At 47.9% G+C, this 21,123-nt stretch overlaps 1 protein-coding gene across 1 annotated transcript in view; it reads left to right on the top strand.

Annotated features, from left to right (window-relative positions):
- Positions 1–21,123, top strand: part of LOC126412672 (4-hydroxybenzoate polyprenyltransferase, mitochondrial) — a 124,236-nt gene that overhangs the window by 18,999 nt on the left and 84,114 nt on the right. Inside the window, exon 2 of the mRNA XM_050082377.1 lies at positions 20,234–20,400. Within this exon, the coding sequence (XP_049938334.1) occupies positions 20,234–20,400 (167 nt within the window). The remainder of the gene's footprint in view (positions 1–20,233; positions 20,401–21,123) is intronic.

Genomic DNA, 21,123 nt, shown 5'->3' with positions numbered 1-21,123 from the left:
ATACTACAAACAGAAGGATTAACTGGTAAAGCTAATGTGTCATAGATGGCGGCAACTATTAGCTTGTCCCCAGGGGGCTCGCCACTCTTTGGCGGGCTTGTGCCTGGCTACCATGGGGCCCAGCCTTTGCATCATTTTTTCCCTCCCTCGCTGCATGTCTATCCTCGGGTGATTGCCTGAGCTGCAACCATCCCAAATTGCTGATTGGTCCTTCTATGGGTGTTCGGGAGGTGTGACCTGAGGTGTGAACAATCACCTAAGGTGGGTGCATCCCCTTGTGAAGGGCGTCCCCAGTTGGAAGGAGCGTGCCATCGGAGACACTGGCAGCCATGGGTATTTTCTTGCAGTGAGTCAATCATCTTCACAATCAACATCTACAAAATGTACATGTAATGAGGCTCATGATTCAAAGACCCTTCCCGCTGCACTGTGGTTCCTTGTGATGTTAAGTACTGAAGACGGTCAGTCCTTCGCTACAATAAATCTTGTTAATTTTTCAGAAAGATGTTAGTGCAATTAATGGCCCTGTGAAATCCTGCTCTCATTTATGGAATGTGGAACTTTGCTTTTCAAGACTACTTCTGATTCTCAAGCATAATATCTGCTTGCCACCTCGCTTCTCCATGGTTACCCTGTTCGTGTTGGAGCCATAGAACTTTGAATTCTTCGCATGGTGTTATTTGTACTAGGCTGCTCGACAGTCTAATTGAGGCTGAAATCCAATGTTACCTCTCTGATCAGGGTACAATTGCCATCCGTTGTGTAATGGAAAAGGTAGATTTCTCATTAGGGCCCACATGCACTCGTTTTCTCACCTTTGATAGACTGTTGCTTCCATCCAAGATAAAAGCAGGCTATGAAATTATCACAGTCCAGCCGTACATTCCAAACCCTATGCGCTGCTGCCAGTGTCATCGTTTCAAACACATTAGAATGTCTTTTCGACACCCAGTCAAATGTGTAACCTGTGGTAGGGATCTCTTTCTCCCCACTGTATCAACTGCAATGGTGGCCATGCTGCTGCCTCTCAGCATTGTCCTGTGTATCTTGATGAACGGACTGTCCGGGAGATCTGGCTCCTTGCCCATCGCTCGCAAGTTATTGGCTTGTTGCAAATGCTGCGTTATCCCGTCTGGCACCTACAGTTCTGTTCTTGTTAGTCCTCGCTCCATGAAGGACACAGCCACACAGACATGCGACACCCTGTTCAGCTCTGCGGTTTTGGAAGTGCCCAGTGTAAGGGTAGCATATTCATCCCCCCCCCCCTTCCCCCCGTCCAGCTGTGCACCAAGATATCAAACTGTCCCTGCAAGGGGCAAAGCCACCAGCTACACAACCGGTAGGCTGGAAAGGACAGTAGTAGTTCTCCCATGAAGACTTACTTCATCTCTCCAGCCAAACAACACCCGAGTCTTCCTCTAAACGGAAAGGCTCGAAGAAGTCCACCAAAGCCAAATGGTCTTCTCCTTCGCTAACTCGAAGATCCTCTTCCGCAGTGTCGCCACGTGATACCTTTGTCTGGCCGGCCTGCGTGTCACCGGTGCGCGCCACCAAATGTTTTCCGCTTTGGACTCCACAGGCCGACCGCACAAGCAAGCTGATGCTTCTGTGGACCCCATGGAGCAGGATCCTCCTGCTTCTGTGCCCTGTAGTAGAGACTCTTCACAGGCTGTCACTCGTCAGCTGCCAAGATGACAACCCTACATCTCTTTGTCATGACTCTCGTCCAATGGAACGTTCATGGCCTTCGGTCCCACAAAGAAAATTTATGGCTGCTTTTAGCATTCCAGTGTCCCCTTACACTCTGCCTTCAGGAAATGATATTGCGTCCTCATGACTGCTTTGTTTTTTCACATTTTTTACCAGTTTGTTTTGACCTCCCCCGTGCAGTCGGCATTCCGTCTCATGGGGGTGTCATGCTGCTCATACAGGATGACATTCATAGTCAACCCATCTCCCTGACTTCCCATCTTCAGACTGTTGCAGTTTGCCTTTTCCTTCCTCACCTGACTTTTTCCCTCTGTACCATTTATGTCCCTGCGTCATTCAGTGTCACCAGGGCAGATTTCTTCAGCTTATTGGGGAGTTACCGACCCCTTTTAGCTACTTCGTGATTTTCATATGCATCCCCCCCCCTTTTGGGGTTCTCCCAGGATCTGTCAGAGACCCCCTTCGGGTCCAGGGGTTAGAGTAGGCCCGAGGTATTCCTGCCTGTCGTAAGGGGCGACTAAAAGGAGTCACACGTTTCGGCCTTTGTGATGGTCCCCTGTCGGGTTTGACCTCCATCTTTCTAAATTTTCCTGAAGAGCGAGCCAACTGGGGAAGGGTGCATTACATGGTGCATCGTGTCCATCGTGCATTGAGATCTTTAGCCCACTTTCTTGTTGTTGCATTGCAGTCCCGCTCATTCTCCATCTCTTGGGTGAGGATACCTTCCTGGCTGGGTTTTCCACCATGCAGTATGCAGTGTTGCTTTCTGCACCAACGATGGCCATGGACTTAGCAACTCGTATCCAGCATGGTAGCCAGTCCGCGTTGTGGTGGGGTCGCCATGTACCCTGTTGGTTGTACCCCCCTGACAACACAGGTATTGCTCTGCTGATGCCTGTGCCATTAACTCCCCACGTATGCCATGGAGTAGATGCCCATCTCCCTGGGGCATCGGGACTCAAAGCAATGGCCATCCTGACAGGTGGCCCTTGCTAAGGCTGGGTGGCACCCGTGGGGAGGGCCCCTGTTCAGAGTGGGTGACTTCAGGGCAGATGACACACCATGAAGCATAGTATGTCGTCTCTTGCTTGTGGTCCACCACCAGCAGTCTGTAAGCGGGCATCAGGGGAGGGATATATGGCTTCATGTCACAGCGGTAGACCATCACTGTGACCTTCTCGGGCAATGTGTCACCCTTGAAGGCCAAGATGAAGGCACCGGTGGCAACCTGATTATCCCTCGCACCCCAATGGACACATTGGACGAAATGAACACCTCACCGCTCTAAATTGGCGTGCAGCTCATCGTCAGACTGCAAAAGAAGGTCCCTGTGGAATATAATACCTTGGACCATGTTTAAGCTCTTATGGGGCGTGAGGGTAACAGAAACATCCCCCAACTTGTCACAAGCGAGTAATGCTCTTGACTGCCCAGAGGATGCCATTTTTATCAAGACTGATCCAGAGCGCATTTTGGACAAGTCCTCCACCTCCCCAAACTTGTCCTCAAAATGCTCCACAAAGAACCAAGGCTTCATGGGCATGAAAGATTCTCCATCAACTATCATACATACGATGTACTGGGGCAGTAAGCTTCACTGTCACCCTTAGCCTGGCTTCCTCCCACGGTGTGGCTAGGGAGGGGAATGATTTGGGGTCATATTTCTTAGTATATTGTCTGAGGGTCTGGCAAGATCTAGGTCCTCAGTGGACGCCAGAATCCCCACCTCATACTCAGACACAGAGCTTGTAGGTAGTGGTGGTGTGGTTGCCACCTAATTCACTTGGTCTTTGGGTCCTTGCTTTTGGATTTCTCTCGCTGTTCCTTGTGTTTCCCTGGCTTGGAGGGCTTCAATGATTCAGTCTCAGGAACTGATCGTGAAGCCCTACGACCAGCAGCTTTTGGGCACTTCAGCCACTGGCGGGTGTCATCTTTCCCACTAGCAGAAACTTGGGAAGGGAGTGACCCAATGTGCCCCTTCCTAGTGAGAGGAGCCGAAGAAGACGTGTGCTTCTCCAGCTGAGAAGTGGGGACTGGTGTCTCTGATGGTTGGGGGGGGGGGGGGGGGCAGTGCTCCCGAGGTAGGTGGTGCAGGAAATACTGGGAGGGAAGTGCCCCCCACTGTGTGCTTGAGCAGTCTACAAGCTATCGATCAGTGCTACCCTCATCATCCTTTAGTAGCGTCCATTCACGAGTCCATCTATGCCCTGGAATGGTCCAGTTGTTTAGTAGTGTTTGTCGGGACCCCAAGTCATGTCGAAATCCCAGGCAACCAACATGCTGACAGGCTGGCAAAACAGGCTACATGGAAACTACTTAGGAAGATGCAGGCTGAGTTGGCATCCCTTCGCTCCCAGCTTCAGGCAGTGTTGGCTTCGGTCACACAGCTTGAGGCTGTTGCCAATGGGCATCACTGTGGGGGTCCGGATGGGGGTTTGTCGGGGACGGCCAGCTCGTCCCACGCATCCCCTGATCGGACTAAGACTGTGGTTGCCCGGGATACTGCCCGCATTGAGGCTGATCCCTCACCTGTGGTAGAGTGGGAGGTCGTTTCAAGGTGTGGCAGGGGGCGAAAGACATTCCGGAGGGCTGAACGGAGAGCCTCTCCAGTTTGTCTGACGAACCGGTTTCAGGCTCTGTCTCAGGCTGATACTGATCTTCAGCCTGACATGGCTGCTTGTCCTGTTCCAGAGGTTGCCCCTCAGTCTGCAAGATCCGGGCAGTCGCAGAGGGTGGGCTTACTGGTAGTTGGGAGCTCCAACGTCAGGCGCGTAATGGGGCCCCTTAGGGAAATTGCAGCAAGAGAGGGGAAGAAAACCAATGTGCACTCCGTGTGCATACCGGGGGGAGTCATTCCAGATGTGGAAAGGGTCCTTCCGGATGCCATGGAGGGTACAGGGTGCACCCATCTGCAGGTGGTCGCTCATGTCGGCACCAATGATGTGTGTCGCTATGGGTCCGAGGAAATCCTCTCTGGCTTCCGGCGGCTATCTGATTTGGTGAAGACTGCCAGTCTCGCTAGCGGGATGAAAGCAGAGCTCACCATCTGCAGCATCGTCGACAGGACTGACTGCGGACCTTTGGTACAGAGCCGAGTGGAGGGTCTGAATCAGAGGCTGAGACGGTTCTGCGACCGTGTGGGCTGCAGATTCCTCGACTTGCGCCATAGGGTGGTGGGGTTTCGGGTTCCGCTGGATAGGTCAGGAGTCCACTACACGCAACAAGCCGCTACACGGGTAGCAGGGGTTGTGTGGTGTGGGCTGGGCGGTTTTTTAGGTTAGATGGCCTTGGGCAAGTACAGAAAGGGCAACAGCCTCAACGGGTGTGGGGCAAAGTCAGGACATGCGGGGACCAAGCAGCAATCGGTATTGTAATTGTCAACTGTCGAAGCTGCGTTGGTAAAGTACCGGAACTTCAAGCGCTGATAGAAAGCACCGAAGCTGAAATCGTTATAGGTACAGAAAGCTGGCTTAAGCCAGAGATAAATTCTGCTGAAATTTTTACAAAGGTACAGACGGTGTTTAGAAAGGATAGATTGCATGCAACCGGTGGTGGAGTGTTCGTCGCTGTTAGTAGTAGTTTATCCTGTAGTGAAGTAGAAGTGGATAGTTCCTGTGAATTATTATGGGTGGAGGTTACACTAAACAACCGAACTAGGTTAATAATTGGCTCCTTTTACCGACCTCCCGACTCAGCAGCATTAGTGGCAGAACAACTGAGAGAAAATTTGGAATACATTTCACATAAATTTTCTCAGCATGTTATAGTCTTAGGTGGAGATTTCAATTTACCAGATATAGACTGGGACACTCAGATGTTTAGGACGGGTGGTAGGGACAGAGCATCGAGTGACATTATACTGAGTGCACTATCCGAAAATTACCTCGAGCAATTAAACAGAGAACCGATTCGTGGAGATAACATCTTGGACCTACTGATAACAAACAGACCCGAACTTTTCGACTCTGTATGTACAGAACAGGGAATCAGTGATCATAAGGCCGTTGCAGCATCCCTGAATATGGAAGTTAATAGGAATATAAAAAAAGGGAGGAAGGTTTATCTGTTTAGTAAGAGTAATAGAAGGCAGATTTCAGACTACCTAACAGATCAAAACGAAAATTTCTGTTCCGACACTGACAATGTTGAGTGTTTATGGAAAAAGTTCAAGGCAATCGTAAAATGCGTTTTAGACAGGTACGTGCCGAGTAAAACTGTGAGGGACGGGAAAAACCCACCGTGGTACAACAACAAAGTTAGGAAACTACTGCGAAAGCAAAGAGAGCTCCACTCCAAGTTTAAACGCAGCCAAAACCTCTCAGACAAACAGAAGCTAAACGATGTCAAAGTTAGCGTAAGGAGGGCTATGCGTGAAGCGTTCATTGAATTCGAAAGTAAAATTCTATGTACCGACTTGACAGAAAATCCTAGGAAGTTCTGGTCTTACGTTAAATCAGTAAGTGGCTCGAAACAGCATATCCAGACACTACGGGATGATGATGGCATTGAAACAGAGGATGACACGCGTAAAGCTGAAATACTAAACACCTTTTTCCAAAGCTGTTTCACAGAGGAAGACCACACTGCAGTTCCTTCTCTAAATCCTCGCACAAACGAAAAAATGGCTGACATCGAAATAAGTGTCCAAGGAATAGAAAAGCAACTGGAATCACTCAATAGAGGAAAGTCCACTGGACCTGACGGGATACCAATTCGATTCTACACAGAGTACGCGAAAGAACTTGCCCCCCTTCTAACAGCCGTGTACCGCAAGTCTCTAGAGGAACGGAGGGTTCCAAATGATTGGAAAAGAGCACAGATAGTCCCAGTCTTCAAGAAGGGTCGTCGAGCAGATGCGCAAAACTATAGACCTATATCTCTTACGTCGATCTCTTGTAGAATTTTAGAACATGTTTTTTGCTCGCGTATCATGTCATTTCTGGAAACCCAGAATCTACTATGTAGGAATCAACATGGATTCCGGAAACAGCGATCGTGTGAGACCCAACTCGCCTTATTTGTTCATGAGACCCAGAAAATATTAGATACAGGCTCCCAGGTAGATGCTATTTTTCTTGACTTCCAGAAGGCGTTCGATACAGTTCCGCACTGTCGCCTGATAAACAAAGTAAGAGCCTACGGAATATCAGACCAGCTGTGTGGCTGGATTGAAGAGTTTTTAGCAAACAGAACACAGCATGTTGTTATCAATGGAGAGACGTCTACAGACGTTAAAGTAACCTCTGGCGTGCCACAGGGGAGTGTTATGGGACCATTGCTTTTCACAATATATATAAATGACTTAGTAGATAGTGTCGGAAGTTCCATGCGGCTTTTCGCGGATGATGCTGTGGTATACAGAGAAGTTGCTGCATTAGAAAATTGTAGCGAAATACAGGAAGATCTGCAGCGGATAGGCACTTGGTGCAGGGAGTGGCAACTGACCCTTAACATAGACAAATGTAATGTATTGCGAATACATAGAAAGAAGGATCCTTTATTGTATGATTATATGATAGCGGAACAAACACTGGTAGCAGTTACTTTTGTAAAATATCTGGGAGTATGCGTACGGAACGATTTGAAGTGGAATGATCATATAAAATTAATTGTTGGTAAGGCGGGTACCAGGTTGAGATTCATTGGGAGAGTGCTTAGAAAATGTAGTCCATCAACAAAGGAGGTGGCTTACAAAACACTCGTTCGACCTATACTTGAGTATTGCTCATCAGTGTGGGATCCGTACCAGGTCGGGTTGACGGAGGAGATAGAAAAGATCCAAAGAAGAGCGGCGCGTTTCGTCACCGGGTTATTTGGTAACCGTGATAGCGTTACGGAGATGTTTAATAAACTCAAGTGGCAGACTCTGCAAGAGAGGCGCTCTGCATCGCGGTGTAGCTTGCTGTCCAGGTTTCGAGAGGGTGCGTTTCTGGATGAGGTATCGAATATATTGCTTCCCCCTACTTATACCTCCCGAGGAGATCACGAATGTAAAATTAGAGAGATTAGAGCGCGCACGGAGGCTTTCAGACAGTCGTTCTTCCCGCGAACCATACGCGACTGGAACAGGAAAGGGAGGTAATGACAGTGGCACGTAAAGTGCCCTCCGCCACACACCGTTGGGTGGCTTGCGGAGTATCAATGTAGATGTAGATGTAGATGAAGATTGGCTTCTCTGCAACTGACCTTCATTCAGTACTAGGCTGCATGGTTTTGCGGCTTTGGGAGATGAAATGGCATAACCTCAGCAAGCACAACAAATTGTGTGCCATTAAGAAGACTACGAATGTGTGACAGTACTCCATGCAGGCTTCTCACAGGGACTCTGTGGCTCTCTGCCGGCTCCACATTGGCAACACTTGGGTGACACATGGCTACCTCTTGCACAGTGATGAGCCACCTCAGTGTCGGTGCAGTGCCCGGCTGACAGTGGCCAATATCTTGGTGAGCTGCCCTTCTTTGGCTGCCCTGCAGTGGACTCTTCAGTTACCGGACTCGTTGCCATTAATTTTAGCTGACAACACCTATCGGCTAATTTAGTTTTATGTTTTAGACATGGCGATGGGGTTTATCATTCTATATAAGTTTTGGAACATGCCTTTTGTCCCTTTGTGTTCTCCACTCTAATGCTTTTAGGGTTGATGTTTTAATGTGTTGCAGAGTGGCTGGTTTTTCCTTTTTATTCTTGTGGTTGGCCAGCCATGGTCTCTGCTCTCTTGTTTTTACCCCCTTCTACCTGTTTCTTGCTTCTGTTTTTTTTTCCTATTTTATTCATAGTAGTGATGGTTGTCCTTCTGTTGTTCTTCCTTTCTCCTGTTATTGTGCTGTACGTCTCCTTTCTTTTCTTCTTTCCCTTGTGTAATTATTTTACCAGGAACAAGGGACCGATGACCTTACAGTTTGGTCCTCCCCCCCCCCCCCCCCCCCTCTTTTAAACCAATCAGCCAATCTGCCAGAGAGGTGCCATCTGGGCTGACCTTCTTAACCAACTTAACCTCTTCTGCCTTAAAACTGCGGTACCCACTTTCCTTTCCGACTTCTCACACACCTATTCTTCTTTGGACCTATCCTGCTGCACTGCCAACTTGCCCATCGTTAGAGTGGTCCCTTCTTTCTGACATCTACTTGAGCAACCATTTCCCGTGTGCTGTCAGTTTGCTGACTTCTACCCCATCTGTGTTCACACCCAAATGGCAGCTTACGAAGGCAACTGGCAGCTTTATTCTTCCCTGGCGACCTTCGAAGAACAAGATTTCCGCACCTACATCTACATCCATACTCCACAAGCCACCTGACAGTGTGTGGCGGAGGGTACCCTGAGTACCTGAGTACCTCTATCGGTTCTCCCTTCTATTCCAGTCGGTTCTCCCTTCTATTCCAGTCTTGTATTGTTCGTGGAAAGAAGGATTGTTGATATGCTTCTGTGTGGGCTCTAATCTCTCTGATTTTATTCTCATGGTCTCTTCGCGAGATATACGTAGGAGGGAGCAATATACTGCTTGACTCTTCGGTGAAGGTATGTTCTCGAAACTTTAACAGAAGCCCGTACTGAGCTACTGAGTGTCTCTCCTGCAGAGTCTTCCACTGGAGTTTATCTATCATCTCCGTAACGCTTTCGCGATTACTAAATGATCCTGTAACGAAGCGCGCTGCTCTCCATTGGATCTTCTCTCTCTCTTCTATCAACCCTATCTGGTATGGATCCCACACTGCTGAGCAGTATTCAAGCAGTGAGCGAACAAGCGTACTGTAACCTACTTCCTTTGTTTTCGGATTGCATTTCCTTAGGATTCTTCCAATGAATCTGTCTGGCATCTGCTTTATCGACGATCAACTTTATATGATCATTCCATTTTAAATCACTCCTAATGCGTACTCCCAGATAATTTATGGAATTAACTGCTTCCAGTTGCTGACCTGCTATTTTGTAGCTAAGTGATAAGGATCTATCTTTCTATGTATTCACAGCACATTACACTTGTCTACATTGAGATTCAGTTGCCATTCCCAGCACCATGCGTCAATTCGCTGCAGATCCTCCTGCATTTCAGTACAATTTTCCATTGTTACAACCTCTCGATACACCACAGCATCATCTGCAAAAGGCCTCAGTGAACTTCCGATGTCATCCACAAGGTCATTTATGTATATTGTGAATAGTAATGGTCCTATGACACTCCCCTGCGGCACACCCGAAATTACTCTTACTTCGGAAGACTTCCTTCCATTGAGAATGACATGCTGCGTTCTTTTATCTAGGAACTCTTCAATCCAATCACGCAGTTGGTCTGATAGTCCATATGCTCTTACTTTGTTCATTAAATGACTGTGGGGAACTGTATCGAACGCCTTGCGGAAGTCAAGAAACACGGCATCTACCTGTGAACCCGTGTCTATGGCCCTCTGAGTCTCGTGGGCGAATAGCGCGCGCTGTGTTTCACACGACCGTCTTTTTCGAAACCCATCCTGATTCCTACAGAGTAGATTTCTAGTCTCCAGAAAAGTCATTATACTCGAACATATTACGTGTTCCAAAATTCTGCAACTGATCGACGTTATAGATATAGGTCTATAGTTCTGCACATCTGTTCGACATCCCTTCTTGAAAACGGGGATGACCTGTGCCCTTTTCCAATCCTTTGGAACGCTACGCTCTTTTAGAGACCTACGGTACACCGCTGCAAGAAGGGGGGCAAGTTCCTTCGCGTACTCTGTGTAAAATCGAACTGGTATCCCATCAGGTCCAGCGGCCTTTCCTCTTTTGAGCGATTTTAATTGTTTCTCTATCCCTCTGTCGTCTATTTCGATATCTACCATTTTGTCATCTGTGCGCAGTTGTGATGACCAGGTGGAGTATTCCACAAAACGTTATCCTCACTGCTGCAGAACGTTCCATTCCTCACAATTCCTCTTTACCACGCTGTGTCCCATTCCCTTGGTGGACTGAGGCATGCCGCGATGCAATTTGCACATGGAGACATGCTCTCCGCATTTTTAACCGCCATCCTACAATGACAAACCGCATTCATTATAAACATATGCATGCAAAGTGTCGTTGCATTCTTCAGGATATCAAAAGAGCTAGCTGGATTTCGTTCAGTAGTTACTTGAACAGTTTAACCCTTTCCTCTGTCATGTGGGCCAATCTCCTATGGCTCTCTGGAACCAAGATCCATTTGCCAATTTCTGGCCTGACAGTAACAGACAATGTCATTGTGGACCCTATTGCCATCTTGGCAACACCTTGGGCTGCAATTTTGGGGACCTTTTGAGCTCTTCTCACTATCACCCAGCCTTCCTCCGTCGGAAACGAGCAGAGGCAACTCGGGCGATACCCTTCTCTTCTCCGAATCGTGAGTGCTATAATGCCTTTGCTGTGAGAGAGTTAGATCATGCTCTGAGTTCATCCCAATCCCCCGCTCCAGGGCCAGACGCCATCCACATTCAGATGTTGCAGCACTTTCTCTTGCGGGCAAGCACTTTCTGCTTAACAAGTACAACCGCATATGGGCAGAGGGCACATTTCCTGGACGTTGGTATGAAGCCACCGTTGTACCCACACCTAAGCCCGATAAGTACAAAAACCTTCCTTCTAGCTACTGCTCCATCTCTCTTACCAGCTACTTTTGCAAGGTGATGGAACATATGATTCTTACCTGGCTGGTATGGTGGCTAGAGTCGTGCAATTTACTGAGTGCACAGTGTGGATTTTGAGCATAGCATTCTGCAGTTGACCATCTTGTTACTTTGTCCACCTATGGCATGAACATTTTTCTGTGGAAATTCCAGACTGCGGATGTGTTTTTTGATTTGGAGAAGGCCTACAACACCCGCTGGAGAACCGGTATCCTCCGTACTTTTCACACGTGGGGCTTCTGTGGCCACCTGCTGTGTTTCCTTCAGGAATTTTTAAAAGACACAGTTTTCAAGGTGTGTGTGTGGGTTCTGCCTTGTTGGACACTTTATCTAGGAAAACGGTGTGCCTCAGGATTCCATCCTGAGCGTCTTCCTCTTTGCTATTACCATTAACCCTATAATGGCCTGTCTCCCCCCAGTCATCTCTGGCTCACTTCTTGTTGATGATTTTTCCATCTATTGCAGTTCTCCACGAACCTGTCTCATTGAGTGAAGTCTTGAGCGATGTCTCAATCATCTTTACTCTTGGAGCAACGACAATGGCTTTTGTTTTTCCACTGAAAAAACCGTTTGTATGAATTTCTGGTGGCGCAATTGGTTTCCCCCACCATCTTTACATCTTGGACCTGTTGCTCTTACGTTTGTTGAAACTACAAAATTTCTGGGGCTCATGCTCGATAGGAAATCCTCGTGGTCCTCCCATGTCTCATACCTGGTGGCCCGCTGTACATTGTCCCTCAGTGTCCTACATGTCCTCAACAGTACTTCCTGGGGTGCAGATTGAACCACCCTGCTCCATTTGTACTGGTCCCTTGTCCATTCAAAACTAGACTACAGGTGCTTTGTTTATGCATATGCATGTCCGGCCCTCTTGCGCTGTCTCAACACAATTCACCATCTTGGCATCCATTTGGCCACTGGCACCGTTTATACTAGCCTGGTTGAGAGTCTGTATGCCAAAGCTGCTGAACTACCACTGTCCTACAGCTGTGACTTCCTCCTGAGCAGGTATGCATGCTGTTTGTCTGCCATGCCTGGCCACCTATCCTATGCCTCCGCCTTCAATGACTCCTTTGATCGCCATTATGGGGAGTGTCCCTCTTCTGTTACCTCATGGAGTCCACTTTCGGTTCTTGCTCCAGTGGCTTAACTTCACACGACCTGCAAGTTTCCTGGTGGGTGTGAACCCTTCACCATCTTGGCTTCGTCTGGCAGCCTGTGCTCACTTGGCCTTCATTCGCTTCCTAAAGACCGTACTCCAGTCCCCCCCAGGGGGTCCACAACTCTTTTGTGGATACGTGCGTAGCGAGCACAGGACCCCGAGCTAATGTGGCCTTCCTTCCTTTCCGGGCTGCATACCTTCCCCATCCCCCCCATCCTTCCCCATCCCCCCCATCCTTCCCCATCCCCCCCATCCTTCCCCATCCCCCCCATCCTTCCCCATCCTTCCCCATCCCCCCCATCCTTCCCCATCCCCCCCATCCTTTCCCATCCCCCCCATCCTTCCCCATCCCCCCCATCCTTCCCCATCCCCCCCATCCTTCCCCATCCCCCCCATCCTTCCCCATCCCCCCCATCCCCCCCATCCTTCCCTCACCTCCGCCTCTTTCCTTTCCTTTCTCCCCCTCTGGGAGTATGTTTGGTGCCTACGTCCGGAGACGGACGCTCGAAACTGTAACAAATTCTTTGCTTTCTCCGCTTGCAAGTCTTCATCCTTCCTTTGTCCTTCTCTTTTCCCTACCTCTTCTCTTTGCCCTTTTCTCCGCTGCGGCGTTTGAGACCTCTCTTCTTTCCTTTCCCTTTCTCTTTTTTCCTCCCTGTGCGTGTCTGAAGGCCGACCCACGCATTTCCATGTGTAGCCGGTGACGGGGTAACGCCTAATTCCCCGCCCCGGGTAGACAGGTAGGACACGTACGTACCCCCTGGTAACGGCCAGGCCCAGGGAGGGGTGATTACCCGAGCTGATACCTTCCGAAAGTGCCGATTGGTCCCTCCGTCCGTTTGTCGGGAGGTGTGACCTGAGGTGTGAACAATCACCTAAGGTGGGAGTGCCCTCAAAGAGGGCACCCACAAGGAAGGAGCGCGCCATCAGAGACGCCGGTAATCATGGGGGATACTTTTGCAATGGTTTCCTCATCTTCTACTGTCAGCTCACAAGCGTAAGTTCAATGAGTCTCAGCCACAGACAGTCCTTCCATCGTTGCCACAGTTTCTTGTTGTTTCTCGGTCTGACGAAGGTCACAACTTCTACACGGTCAACCCTTTCATTTTACAGAAAGGTGTCGACGCAATTGTAGGTCCTGTAAAGTCTTGTTCCAGACTACGAAATGGCACCTCGTTGTTAGAAACATTCAGTGCCCTCCAGGCACAAAAATTGCTGCGTTCTTCACTGCTACTCACCTTCCCTGTCTGGGTGGAACCGCACCGTACTTTAATTTAATCACACACTCCCTCGACCGATTGTCCGACGAGGAAATTCAACACTACCTGTCTGACCAGGGCGTAACGGCAGTTCGTAGAGTCATGAAAAGGGTTGACACGAACATCATTCCAACCCGTACTGTCTTCTTGACATTTGACAAAGTTCAACTCCCATCGAAAACCAAAGCAGGCTATGAGATAATTTCTGTTCGCCCTTACATCCCAAACACTATGCGTTGCTATCGGTGTCAGCGGTTCAATCACACCAGCCAGTCCTGTTCCAATCCAGCCAAATGTGTTACGTGTGGCAAGGATCCCCATGAGGGTGCTTGTCCACCTCCATCCCCTCGCTGCATCAACTGTATGGGTGACCATGCTGCTTCCTCTCGAGATTGCCCCATTTTTAAAGACGAAAAGCTCATTCAGGAAATCAGAGTGAAGGAAAAGGTGTCGACCTTTGCTGCTCGAAAATTATTCGCCAGTCGACAGCCCACCGTGCCTCAGACAGGAAAATACAGCACTGTCCTTGCCTCTCCTCGGCCAACAAAGGAGGCGGCCACGCAGACTTGTGACCTTACCTTTAGTGCCACTGTCGTCAGATCGGCCAGCGGAAAGATCGCCCGTTCAACCTCCCCACTTTCGCCTGCCCACTCTATGACTCGCCCTTCATCGGATTCTGCTAAATCTCGAGCCCAAAAGTCAGACACCAAGACTTCGAAAAAATGGCATATTAGTGAAGATTTTTTACGTACCCCAACTTCACAACCATCAATTCCTCCTTCATCTAAACATCATGTTTCCAAGAAGGCTAGTAAGAAACCCAGTTCATCTTCTTCTCCGCCAAGGCGTGTCTCATCTACAGCATCACCTGGCGGTAATCGCCCTCGGCCGTCTTCTGTGTCACCGAGGCGCACTGCTGGCGGCCGATCAACCGGCCAATCGCTGGTGGGAGGATCTGCTCCTGAACAACCTATGGATCAGGATCTTCTGCCTTCGGCTGAATGCCATTCCATGCTGTCGGTCGCAAGCTCTGAGCAGTCGCTGGGTTGACGGCAACCTTGGTCACATTCCTCCATTTTCTGTTCACCCTATGTCCATTATCCACTGGAATATCTGCGGCCTTCGAGCCAATCGGGATGAATTGTCGATCCTCTTACGATCCTACTCGCCGGTCATCTTCTGTCTTCAGGAAACAAAGCTGCGTCCCCATGACCGCTTTATTCTCCCCCATTTTCAGTCCGTCCGATTTGATCTCCCCTCTGTTGAAGGCACTCATGATTCTGCTCCATGATACTCTCCATTATCACCCAATCCCCTTAAACACTTCCTTCCAAGCTGTCGCTGTCCATCTCTCCCTTTCTGGATAAACCTTTTCTCTTTGTACTGTATACATTCCATCGTCCACACCAATGGCACGAGCTGATCTCCTTCATCTTATTGGTCAGCTTCCACCCCCCCTATTTGCTGGTTGGGGACTTCAATGCCCACCACCCGCTTTGGGGATCTCCACATCCTTGTCCGCGTGGCTCACTATTGCTAGACGTCTTCCACCAAGCGGATCTAGTTTGCCTCAACACTGGGGACCCTACATTTTTGTCTGCCTCCACAACAAATTTCTCTCATTTGGTCGGTACTGTTCCGCTAGCTCGGCGCTTCGAATGGTTCGCCCTTGATGATACACACTCGAGTGACCACTTTCCATGTGTCCTTAGACAGCAGCCTCAACAGCCATATATGCGCCCGCGACGCTGGAACTTTGGCCAAGCCGATTGGACACTTTTTTCGTCTCTAGTGACATTCGATGACCGTCACTTTCCTAGCATCAACGATGAGGTCACACATATTACAGACGTTATTCTTACAGCTGCGGAACGTTGAATACCACGCACCTCCGCATTGCCCCGGCGCCCCCCCAGTTCCTTGGTGGAATGCGGCATGCCGTGATGCAATACGTGAGCGGCGACATGCTCTTCGCGTTTTCCGCCACCCTCCTACTTTGGACAACTGTATCCGCTATAAGCAGTTTCGAGCGTGATGCCGTCGCATCATCTGCGATAGCAAGAAGGAAAGCTGGAAATTCTTTACTAGCTCATTTAACACCTTCACTCCCTCCTCGGAAGTTTGGAGTCGGATTCGACGGTTCTCAGGCGCGCCTAGTTTCTCCCCGGTCCCCGGTCTCTGGGCTCACTGTCGCGCGTGATACATTAGTGGACCCCGTCGCAATTTCTAACTCATTGGGTCATTACTTTGCTGAGATTTCGAACTCTTCAAATTACCTGCCAGCGTTTCTCCCGAAGAAACGTGCAGCGGAAGTGCGACCTCTTGCTTTCTCCTCTCAAAATCGCGAAAGCTACAATACTGTTTTCTCCATGTGGGAACTCCAGCATGCACTCTCTTCTTCTCGCTCCTCCGCCCCAGGACTGGATGGTATCCACATCCAAATGTTGCTGCATTTATCATACCATAGTCAGCTTTACCTCCTTCGCCTTTATAATCGAATTTGGACCGACAGTACTTTTCCCAGACGATGGCGGGAAGCTATCGTCGTTCCTGTTCCGAAACCTGGAAAGGACAAACATCTCCCCTCTAGCTATCGCTCCATTTCTCTCACGAGTAGTGTATGTAAAGTTTTGGAGCGTATGGTGAATTGCCGTTTAGCTTGGTGGCTGGAGTCCCACAGTCTTTTAACACCTGCCCAATGCGGTTTCCGAAAGCATCGTTCTGCAGTTGACAATCTTGTTGCTCTCTCCACTTATATCATGAACAATTTTCTCCGGAAACGCCAAACAGTAGCAATATTTTTTGATCTGGAGAGAGCATACGATACCTGTTGGAGGACAGGCATCCTCCGCACACTGTTCTCTTGGGGCTTTTGAGGTCGGCTGCCCCTTTTTCTTCACGAATTTATGGCAGAGCGCACATTTAGAGTGCGGGTGAACACCACTCTCTCCCGTACTTTCTCCCAAGAAAACGGGTACCCCAGGGCTCCGTGCTGAGTGTTGTACTGTTTGCCATTGCCATAAATCCGATTATGGATTGTCTCCTTCCTGATGTCTCGGGCTCCCTCTTTATGGACGATTTTGCGATCTACTACAGCTCTCAACGGACCAGCCTTCTTGAACGACGTCTTCAAGGATGTCTCGATCGCCTCCACTCTTGGAGCATCGAAACCGGCTTCCGTTTTTCTCCCAGTAAGACCGTTTGTGTTAATTTTTGGCGACGTAAGGAGTTTCTTCCACCCTCCTTACATCTAGGACCTGTCAACCTTCCATTTTCGGACGTCGCTAAATTCTTGGGTCTTATGTTTGACAGAAAACTGTGCTGGTCCTCCCACGTTTCCTATCTTTCGGCTCTCTGTCTGCGATCCCTCAACACTCTCCGTGTCCTGAATGGCACCTCCTGGGGAGCGGACCGAGTGGTCCTTTTCCGTCTCTATCGTGCCTTAGTGCACTCGAAATTGGGCTATGGAAGCATAGTTTACTCCTCTGCTCGGCCATCTATTCTTCGGCATCTCGACTCTATCCACCACTGTGGATTACGTTCAGTGTCTGGAGCTTTTTACACCAGTCCTGTGGAAAGCCTTTATGCTGAGACTGCTCAACCTCCGCTGTCCAATTGGCGAGCTGTCCTTCTGAGTCGTTATGCTAGCCATCTGTCTTCCATGCCTGCTAATCTGGCCCATGACATTTTTTTCGACGCCTCCTTGGATGTAGGGTATGCAGGCCGTCCTTCCTCCCTACTACCACTGGGAGTCCGCTTCCGTCGACTGCTCCATTCTCTTTCCTTCCACTTTCCTAAAACCCTCTTGACAACTTGGGGTACAGCACTGCCTTGGCTCCGTCCCCAGATCTGCCTGCTCCGTGACCTTTGTCGATTTCCCAAGGATGGTACCCCTTCACTTGTTTATCGTCGGGCATTTGCTGCTCTATGTGCACAAATGAAGGAAGCCACATTTATTTACACTGATGACTCGAAAACATCGTTAGGTGTAGGGAGTGTCTATATTGTTGGCGACACCGCCAATCGATTTTGGCTTCCCGACCAGTGTTCGGTTTATACTGCGGAGCTTTACACTGTTCTCCAGGCTGTCCAATACATCCGCCGCCATCAGCGGATACAGTATGTTATCTGTTCAGATTCTCTCAGCTCTCTCCTCGGTCTCCAAGCTCTCTACCCTGTCCACCCTCTGGTCCACCGGATTCAGGACTGCCTGCGCTTTGTAATGGATCTGGGAGATGTTATTTTTTTTGCCGTATTTGTCGATACCGAATTGTAAATGTTTTCTTATATTTTTGTCAGAATTTATTATAATTTGTCTTATTATATGTTAATTTACTTCTGTTTTTGAGAGTAAAAGCATATTGATTACTATTAGAAAATGTATCGAAGAATAGCAAAGAGACTGATAACAAGTGGAAACTTGTGAATTGTGTAAAATATCTTTGACGTTGGAGTCGTCTTTGACTATAGTCAGTCGGCAGCTAACTCTTGGTGTGTGTTGACGGAAGAACAATGTGAAGGTCGCAGTCATAAATAATTTTGAATTGTGTTACTATTATTTTTGTATTAACTAAAAAGAAGAAACTACATTTGAAGAAACTGTATTTGAAACACCAAAATGAGAGAAACATGTTGAACCACGTCTTTTCTGCAGCCAACAACGATGCATTGTGGAATCATACTTAGACAACTCAAGCCAAGACTAATATCGCCTTGCAAATGTCTAACGGAAAAGGTACTGTCACGAAATATGGCAAATTTAAGTAAATAAAAAATAGTGACCATATTTTCAACTTGTGTCTTAGCCGGGAAGCCATATTTCAGCTTGCTCCATTTGAGGGGTGTCTCTGTGGTGTTCCTCTGGCTCCCAGGACACGTTGGTATCTGTGGCAATGAGGCGGTCGATATAGCGGCCAAGGCTGCAGTCTCTCCTCTTCGGCCAGCTATTCGATCGATTCCCTTCGCCGATCTACGTAGCGTTTTATGTCGTCGTGTTGTTCTTTTATGGCAATGACGTCAGTCATTTGAAGCTCTTTTTGGGGACAACCAACCCCTTTATGTAGTGGATTTTTAAGCTATCCTTCTACTTTTAGTTTCTCCAATTTTTTGAGTTTCGTTCCCATTGCTGCTGCTTTCCATTTTCATTTTTTACCGTTTCCTAAGTCACAGACCGGGCACTAATGACCATAGCAGTTTTGCGCCCTAAAAAAAAAAAAAAAAAAAAAGGAGGGAGAGAGAGAGAGAGAGAGAGAGAGAGAGAGAGAGAGAGAGAGAGAGAGAGAGTACTCCAGTCTCACTCTATCACCTTCAATTTCACGACCTTCACATATAACTTCGTGATAGTACCTTTGTGTACACTGATGGCTCTCGGACTGACTGTGGTGTCGGGTGTGCACAGATGTTTCTCAGTATCAGCTTCTGACACGCTGCTCAGTATTCACAGCAGAGCTCTTCGGCCTGTATCAGGCCACAGAATACATCTAGCAACACAGGCTTTTCAATTGTGTCCTCTGCTCAGACTCTTTCAGCGGCCTCCAAAGTCTCTTTTTGCTGTACACTGCCCATCTGTTAGGGCAATTGGTCCAGGAAAACTGTTACATGCTCACGCCTGCTGGAACCACTGTGATGTTTGTGGGTTTCTGGTCATGTTGATCAGCAAGGAAACGAGGCTGCTGCCAAGCCGGCAGTTCTTGCCTCTCAGCCTTCTAGTTCCTGCATTCCCTCCAATGATCTGTGTTGCCGTCTGTCAGGTGGTGGTGTCACTTTGGCATTGTCGTTGGTCCTCCCTTCATGGGGAATAAGCTTCAGATTATTAAGCCTCTTCCAGTGGCTTGGACAACCTCCTCTCAGCCCTCCTGCAGTGAGGAGGTAATTTTAACTAGGTTGCTTATTGAGCACTGCCTTTTTAGCCACTGCCATTTGTTGAGTGGCACTCCCCCATCACTTTGTTCACATTGCACCCAGGTTTTAACTGTCCACCATTTCCTGACAGAATGCCCATTTTTTAACCATTTACGTTCCCGCTTGTGTTTGCCGTCTGATTTATTAGCCGTTTTAGCCAATGACGTGTGGGCTGTGATTGCCTTTTACTTTCTATCCATCATAGCAATATGGCAAAGGCCATTTAATTTTTAGTTCTTGGACCTCTGTTTTTCTATGGTGTATTTTATAGACCTTTCACCATATCCCTGTAGTCATTTTTTAACTTCTGTGTGTCTTCATGTTCTATAATTTTGACATGGGTGCGGACAACCCTAGTTGTTTTTGCACCCAAAAACAAAACAAAACAAAAGATCAGTTTCCCATGGCTAAGGACACTATGAATATGTGTACGTACAGACTCTGCTGAGTTAAAGATAGTACTGTGTGATTTATGAAAGATGCAAATTTGATCTGTTCATCAACCACAGTAAGAGTAGTGATGTGATAGTATGTTAATTCGATCTTTTTCTTCTTTTCATATTAGGATCATGGCTGTTGTATTGGCCATGTGCTTGGAGTATAGCTATGGCAGCCTCTCCTGGTTCTTGGCCTGATCCACTCCTACTGGGACTGTTTGGCATTGGTGCCATTTTGATGCGTGGTGCAGGCTGTACTGTTAATGACATGTGGGATCGTGATATAGATTCAAAAGTAAGTGTATTTTGTTTTGTATTAATATTTCTTGGTAAAATGTGAGCTCTCTAACTTTTTCATAAAATATATTGTTCAATTGGTTTCATTTGGAACAAATTTCGTTACTTAAGGATTGTTTCCAAATTGTTGTTGAAAGCATATCTGCCAGGGTATTTGTAGTTTTGGAGAAGGCAAGCATGAAAACATAAGTAACATTTCAAAACAAAATATGAACACTGTGTTATTATTATTATTATCATCATCATCATCATTATCATCATCTTCTCATGTCTGTAGCTGGAGGAAACAGTTGTCTTGACACAATACCTCAGCCATCTTCAGGCTGAGTGCTGTTTACTAAATCTTGCCATAACTGATCTAGTGAACAGCACTCTCACCTGAAGAAGGTGGCCGTATTGACACCTGAAATATTTTAGTAAGATAAAAGTATACCTGAGAATAATATGGTGGATTAATATGCTGGGAAAGTTCACACAGTCACATCAGTGCTGTATGATCTTATAGTAACTCTAAAGTGAGAATTTTCTGACTAACACTACTCAATTTGTGATGGTACACTGTACCAGAACCTCTGCTCTGACCCCCTCCCCCCCCCCCCCCCCAAAAAAAAAAAAAAAAAAACAGAACCACAGGTTTTTAGATGTAGTGCAATAAAACTTTATTTTTTATCAGTACAGATGCTGTACTTGCACTTTTAAAATGCACAGAAAGCATTAAAAT

The sequence above is a fragment of the Schistocerca serialis genome, chromosome 7 (assembly GCF_023864345.2).
Source record: "Schistocerca serialis cubense isolate TAMUIC-IGC-003099 chromosome 7, iqSchSeri2.2, whole genome shotgun sequence".
In the NCBI taxonomy this organism is placed as follows: Eukaryota; Metazoa; Arthropoda; class Insecta; order Orthoptera; family Acrididae; genus Schistocerca; species Schistocerca serialis.
The sequence above is the reverse complement of the archived record's forward strand: the minus strand, read 5'-3'. Positions and strand labels throughout refer to the sequence as shown.